Source organism: Nerophis ophidion, linkage group LG15 (assembly GCF_033978795.1).
Source record: "Nerophis ophidion isolate RoL-2023_Sa linkage group LG15, RoL_Noph_v1.0, whole genome shotgun sequence".
Classification (NCBI taxonomy): Eukaryota; Metazoa; Chordata; class Actinopteri; order Syngnathiformes; family Syngnathidae; genus Nerophis; species Nerophis ophidion.
The window spans coordinates 20,945,012-20,952,372 of NC_084625.1; the positions used below are offsets into that span (position 1 = coordinate 20,945,012).

Consider the following 7,361-nt stretch of genomic DNA (forward strand, 5'->3'; position numbering starts at 1 on the left):
TTACTACGCATATTAAAATCTCCATTCGGTGCCACACGCCCACACCATCAAAATGCCGAGGCAAACATTTCCAGATCAACACCGTATGAAAAAAATAGTCAACAACAAAAGGAGATCATCTCTGCAGTAACCTACCATATAGCGAATGACGAACACTATTTGATTTCCTATTATGCAGCTCATTTTTGTTTGACAGTTATTAAAATATCTTGTGTGACTTCATGCACAAAAGTGCACTTTATTTGTTTTCAACTATTGTAGTGACGTTCTGTACAAGAAGTGCATTTTAATTTAGTGTTGTTTTGATATGTCATCTTAGTGACATCATGCACAAAAGTGCACTAACAGCTTCTTTTGAAATGTCTCTGACAATCTTGCACTTCCTGCTTTGGAAATGACATGAATGTTTGTGCTACTGCTTAATAACTGTTTAATAAATACAGTTTTGGTCAATTGACTTAGTTGTGATTTCCTTGTCTGCATGAAAGTTTAAAATTAGCATAAATTAATCCAGTATGAACAAGAATGTTTTCATGTAAGACACATAGAATTATCATACCGGTGTGATTATATGTATCAAGCGTCAAATCAAGGCTAATTGCAAAATATCGAGACATATATTGTGTATCGCAATATGGCCTAAAAATATCAAGATATTAAAAAAAGGCCATATGGCCCAGCCCTACTGTCACATTACGCCGTGACTTGTTTTGAGTTTTTTGGTGTTTTCCTCTATGTAGTGTTTTAGTTATTGTCTTGCGCTCCTATTTTGGTATTGATTGTGATTGCCGTGTTGATTGGGGACGCCGTCTGCTCCACACGCTGTAAGTCTTTGCTGTCGTCCAGCATTCTGTTTTTGTTTACTTTGCAGCCAGTTCAGTTTTAGCTTGTTTTGCACAGCCATCCCTAATCTACGATGCCTTTTCTTAGGGGCACTCAACTTTTGTTTATTTTTGGTTTAAGCGTTAAATACCTTTTGACTTGCAAACCATCGTCGTCGCTCCCGACATCTAAAAAGCAATTAGCTACCTGCTGCCACCTACTGACATGGAAGAAAATAAAATGGACAACATATGGCACTCTAACCTGCCGATTTCCCTCAAGCTAGACCTCGGGGCGGTATAGCTCGGTTGGTAGAGCGGCTGTGCCAGCCACTTGAGGGTTGCAGGTTCGATCCCCGCTTCCGCCATCCTAGTCACTGCCGTTGTGTCCTTGGGCAAGACACTTTACCCACCTGCTCCCAGTGCCACCCACACTGGTTTAAATGTAACTTAGATATTGGGTTTCACTATGTAAAGCGCTTTGAGTCACTAGAGAAAAAGCGCTATATAAATATAATTAACTTCATTAATAATTCACTTTTTTATGTCTACCATCGAACCCATCCTCATTTACGGCTCCAAGACCTGGACCCTCAATGCGCGCCTTCACAACCGCCTTGACGGTTGCTCTACCAACCTGCTTCGAAGGGTTCAAAGCTTGTTGGGGCAGTTCCATCCCACCTTGGACCAAATATACGGCAACAGAGATCGAGCAAGCACCCGTCTGAGCCAACGTCGCGCACGGTTCGCTGGTCTTGGCTTCCGTGCCAAGACAGAGCTAATATCACAGCTTCCCCTTTGGAAACAATCTACCAGGGGTCACCTGGTAGATTGCACGGGACACTGGGATCCTTGTTTCAGAGCTGGGTTCTGCCATCAGTGACCCCGACTGCTGGCGGAGAGTTGTGCATGGTCTCTCGACTACGGCCGCACATTGATGATGTTACGGCCTTCTTTCATCTCCGTAATATCGCAAAACTTCGCTCCATTTTGTCCACTAACAACTCTGAGATCATTATCCATGCCTTTGTTACGTCTCGTCTCGTCTCGGTTACTGTATAATATTATTTTCGGGTCTCCCCATGTCTAGCATTAAACGATTACAGTTGGTACAAAATGCGGCTACTAGACTTTTGACAAGAACAAGAAAGTTTGATCATATTACGCCTATACTGGCTCACCTGCAATGGCTTCCTGCGCACTTAAGATGTGACTTTAAGGTTTTACTACCTACGTATAAAATACTACACGGTCTAGCTCAAGCCTATCTTGCCGATTGTATTGTACCATATGTCCCGGCAAGAAATCTGCATTAAAAGGCCTATTAGTGATTCCTAGAGCCCAAAAAAAGTCTGCGGGCTATAGAGGGTTTTCCATTCGGGCTCCAGTACTCTGGAATGCCCTCCCGGTAACAGTTCGAGGTGCTACCTCAGTAGAAGCATTTAAGTCTCATCTTAAAACTTATTTGTAGACTCTAGCCTTTAATTAGACCGCCTTTATAGACCAGTTGATCTGCCGTTTCTTTTCTTTTTCTCCTATGTCCCCCCCTCCCTTGTGGAGGGGGTCCGGTCAGGTGGCCATAGATGAAGTACTGGCTGTCCAGAGTCGGGACCCAGGATGGACCGCTCGTCCAGAGTCGGGACCCAGGATGTATCAGTTGGGGACATCTCTGCATTGCTGATCCGCCTCCGCTTAGGATGGTTTCCTGCTGGCTCCACTTTGGATAAGACTTTCGCTTCTATATTGGATCCACTTTGGACTTGATTCTCACGGTTACATTAGATCCAGTATGGATTGGACTTTCACAATATCATGTTAGATCAGCTCGACATCCATTGCTTTCGGTCCCCTTGTAGGGGGTTGCCCACATATGCGGTCCTCTCTAAGGTTTCTCATAGTCATCATTGTCGACGTCCCAGTGGGGTGAGTTTATCCTTGCCCTTATGTGGGCCCTACCGAGGATGTCGTTGTGGTTTGTGCAGCCCTTTGAGGCACTTGTGATTTAGGGCTATATAAATAAACATTGATTGATTGATGATGATGATGATGATGATGATGATGATGATGATGATATGGAAGAGGATTACACGGTTACTCTGCCGAGCTCTAGACAGCACAGACGCTCAACAACGGCACATTTGCAGATTGTAATTACTGGTTTGCAAAAAGTATTTTTAACCCAATAAAGTGAAATTACATAATTTCCCACGGCACACCAAACAATATCTCGCGGTACACTATTGTGCCGCGGCACAGTCGTTGAAAAACACTGGTTTAGAGGAAGACACATACCTTGGGAAGCTCCTTGAGTTGGTTGGCATCCAACAGAAGCTCTTCCAAGCTGCGGCTGTAGCGGAACACCTCATCTGGGACCGCCTGCAGGTTGCAATGCCGCTTCTCCACCGACTCGACGTGGCGGTTGCAGCGCCACAGCGGGATACACTTCAGCATGTCCGGCCGCCGCGGGAGGTTTGGTAGCCGGTGTCACTGGAATCTCCGCATCGGAGGAGGCTGGGATGTCCGGGTGACGGGGGCGGAGGGGGTCGTCGGAAAAGAGTTTAAGGTTAAACTGTGCGTCCACGGCAATCCAGAACAGGAGGCCGAAATCCAATTAGGGACAAAAAATAATCCCCACTGAGCGGTTAGCGATATTGCCAGTGTCAGTGTGACGCCAAGCGAGGATTTCCGTTCTTACCTCCGAGGTTTACATGAACACATTATACAGGTTCATCTCGCTTGGTTGGACTGTTCGCCTCACTTTGTGCAATTAGCGTGTTTTGTCGGTACAGCCACCATCCTTGTGTCACAGCGAGGCTAGCGAGAGAGCGTGCGGCAAACGCCGAGCTAGGCAGGAACATCGGTCGGGGATAGCCAGAAAAAAACATATGTCAGGCGATGTCGACGGACCGAGACGGTGACGGCGACCGTGCGAGACGGGGCGAGTCGGCCGAGGTTCAACAGGGTGTCATGGATGCGCTTACTCGTCCTCACCGGCTGTGTTGTTAGCCAGCTAGTCGCTGTTAGCATACATCGGCTAGCCGCCTGGCTGAGCGTCTTTGTGCCGTTAGCTGGCACAAGTGTCGAAAAAGAAGTGGAAAACAGCTTCCGGTTGCGTGAAAACACAAAGTAGTGGCCAGTGTCATTTGGTAAAGTCCTATAGCGGAGACGCAGCTTTGGAAAAATGCCCACAGCGAAGACAGGAGCTTCACATAAGGCGCGCTTCCCTCCCCGTTCAGGCAGGCGGGTTAGGCGTGTGGGGGCTGGGCTACGTTTGCGGCCATAGGACCGCTGCCTTCAGGTCCCCCGTTGACTCTATACTCCATGCCTTTCTTTGGCGCCATCTAGCGAGCAAAAGCATACTTCGCGATACATCTATCCTATCCCATCCATCCATCCATCCATCTTCTTCCGCTTATCCGAGGTCGGGTCACGGGGGCAACAGCCTAAGCAGGGAAACCCAGACTTCCCTCTCCCCAGCCAGTTCGTTTAGCTCTTCCCGGGGGATCCTGAGGCGTTCCCAGGCCAGCCGGGAGACATAATCTTCCCAACGTGTCCTGGGTCTTCCCCGTGGCCTCCTACCGGTTGGACGTGCCTTAAACACCTCCCTAGGGAGGCGTTCAGTTGGCATCCTTACCAGATGCCCGAACCACCTCATCTGGCTCCTCTCGATGTGAAGGAGCAGCGGCTTTACTTTGAGCTCCTACCGGGTGGCAGAGCTTCTCACCCTATCTCTAAGGGAGAGCCCCGCCACCTGGCGGAGGAAACTCATTTCGGCCGCTTGTACCCGTGATCTTATCCTTTCGGTCATGAACCAAAGCTCATGACCATAGGTGAGGTCGGGAACGTAGATCGACCGGTAAATTGAGAGCTTTGCCTTCCGGCTCAGCTCCTTCTTCACCACAACGGATCGGTACAACGTCCGCATTACTGAAGACGCCGCACCGATCCGCCTGTCGATCTCACAATCCACTCTTCCCTCACTCGTGAACAAGACTCCTAGGTACTTGAACTCCTCCACTTGGGGCAGGGTCTCCTCCCCAACCCGGAGATGGCATTCAACCCTTTTCCGGGCGAGAACCATGGACTCGGACTTGGAGGTGCTGATTCTCATTCCAGTCGCTTCACACTCGGCTGCAAACCGATCCAGTGAGAGCTAAAGATCCCGGTCAGATGAAGCCATCAGGACCACATCATCTGCAAAAAGCAGAGAGCTAATCCTGCAGCCACCAAACCGGAACCCCTCAACTCCTTGACTGCGCCTAGAAATTCTGTCCATAAAAGTTATGAACAGAATCGGTGACAAATGACAGCCTTGGCGGAGTCCAACCCTCACTGGAAATGTGTTCGACTTACTGCCAGCAATGCGGACCAAGCTCTGGCACTGAACGTACAGGGAGCAGACCGCCACAATTAGACAGTCCGATACCCCATACTCTCTGAGCACTCCCCACAGGACTTGCCGAGGGACATGGTCGAATGCCTTCTCCAAGTCCACAAAGCACATATAGACTGGTTGGGCAAACTCCCATGAACCTTCCATCCCATCCCATCCCATCCATTTCCTACCGTGTATTCCCTTTGGGGTCGCGGGGGGCGCTGGTGCCTATCTCAGCTACAATAGGGCAGGGGTTCTCAAACGGGGGTACGCGTACCCCTGGGGGTACTTGAAGGTATGCCAAGGGGTACGTGAGATTTTTAAAAATATTCTAAAAATAGCAACAATTCAAAAATCCTTCATAAATATATTTATTGAATGATACTTCAACAAAATATGAATGTAAGTTCATAAACTGGGAAAAAAAATGCAACAATGCAATATTCAGTGTTGACAGCTAGATTTTTTTGGACATGTCCCATAAATATTGATGTTAAAAATGTATTTCTTTGTGAAGAAATAGAATTAAGTTCATTAATCCAGATGGATCTCTATTACAATCCCCAAGGAGGGCACTTTAAATTTATGATTACTTCTATGTGTAGAAATCAGTATTTATAATCAAATTACTTGTTTATTTTACAACAAGTTTTTAATTATTTTTATATCCTTTTTTCCACATAGTTCAAGAAAGACCACTACAAATGAGCAATAGTTTGCACTGTTATACAATTTAATAAATCAGAAACTGATCACATATTGCTGTATTTTACTTCTTTATCTCTTTTTTTCAACCAAAAATGCTTTGCTCTGATTAAGGGGTACTTGAATTAAAAAAAATGTTCACAGGGGTTACTTCACTGAAAAATGGTTGAGAGCCACTGCAATAGGGCATTTGTTTGATTTCTTATATAAGACAGTGACTCCTTTTATACCTTTTTTGCAAATTTTCTAAAAAATGTACCAAAGTTTTGGGGAAAAAAATGTCACATTTTGTGGACAAATAACATTTAATTGTACAAAAAATTGTTTATATGGTGCAGCAACTGTGACAAAAAGTAACAATCTTCCAGCAGACTGGATTATAAAATGTACAACTTGTTGCGAGGCAAAGTTTTTACAGGTCAATAATTTTAGATTCAACCAGAGAGTTATTGAAGCACCAATAAAAAGGCTTTGTAAAAAAAACTAATTACAAAGATACATTGTACCTCTGGATTGGCAGACCGGGTTGGTGGTTACTCTCTTTAAAAAGGGGAACCGGAGGGTGTGTTCCAACTATCGTGGGATCACACTCCTCATCCTTGCCGGTAAGGTCTATTCAGGTGTACTGGAGAGGAGGCTACGCCGGAAAGTCGCACCTCAGATTCAGGAGGAACAGTGGGGTTTTTGTCCTGGTCGTGGAACTGTGGACCAGCTCTATACTCTCGACAGGGTCCTTGAGGGTGCATGGGAGTTTGCCCAACCAGTCTACATGTGCTTTGTAGACTTGGAGAAGGCATTCGACCATGTCCCTCAAGTCCTGTGGAGAGTACTCAGAGAGTATGGGTCAACGGACTGTCTGATTGTGGCGGTCCGTTCCGTGTACGATCAGTGTCAGAGCTTGGTCCGCATTGTCGGCAGTAAGTCGGACCCGTTTCCAGTGAGGGTTGGACTCCGCCAAGGTTGTCCTTTGCCACCGATTCTGTTCATAACTTTTATGGACACAATTTCTAGGCGCAGTCAGGGCGTTGAGGGTATCCGGTTTGGTGGCTGCAGGATTAGCTCTCTGCTTTTTGCAGATGATGTGGTCCTGGTGGCTTCATCTGGCCAAGATCTTCAGCTCTGACTGGATCAGTTAGCAGCTGAATGTAAAGCGACTGGGATGGGAATCAGCACCTCCAAGTCCCAGTCCATGGTTCTCGTCCTGAAAAGGCTGGAGTGCCATCTCCGGTTTGCGGAGGGAAATCTTACCCCGGGTGAAGGAGTTCAAGTACCTCGGAGTCTTGTTCACGAGTTAGGGAAGAGTGGGTTGTGAGATCGACAGACGGATCGGTGCCGTGTCTTCAGTATGCGGACGTTGTATCGATCCGTTGTGGTGAAGAATGAGCTGAGCCAGAAGGCAAAGCTCTCAATTTGCCGGTCTATCTACGTTCCCATTCTCACCTATGGTCATGAGCTTTGGG

General features: G+C 46.9%; 1 protein-coding gene across 17 annotated transcripts in view; it reads right to left on the bottom strand.

Annotated features, from left to right (window-relative positions):
• The window catches only part of scrib (scribble planar cell polarity protein), a 72,626-nt gene extending 68,535 nt beyond the window's left edge, over window positions 1-4,091 (bottom strand). For 7 of the 17 annotated variants that reach the window (XM_061921693.1, XM_061921691.1, XM_061921701.1 and 4 more), the window contains exon 1: window positions 3,114-4,090. In XM_061921693.1, the coding sequence (XP_061777677.1) occupies window positions 3,114-3,272 (159 nt within the window). In that variant the 5' untranslated portion in view covers window positions 3,273-4,090. Of the gene's footprint in view, window positions 1-3,113 lie in introns of all 17 variants that reach the window. The other 10 variants (XM_061921704.1, XM_061921702.1, XM_061921697.1 and 7 more) reach the window with 3 other exon arrangements.
• Window positions 4,092-7,361: the final 3,270 nt, after the last annotated feature.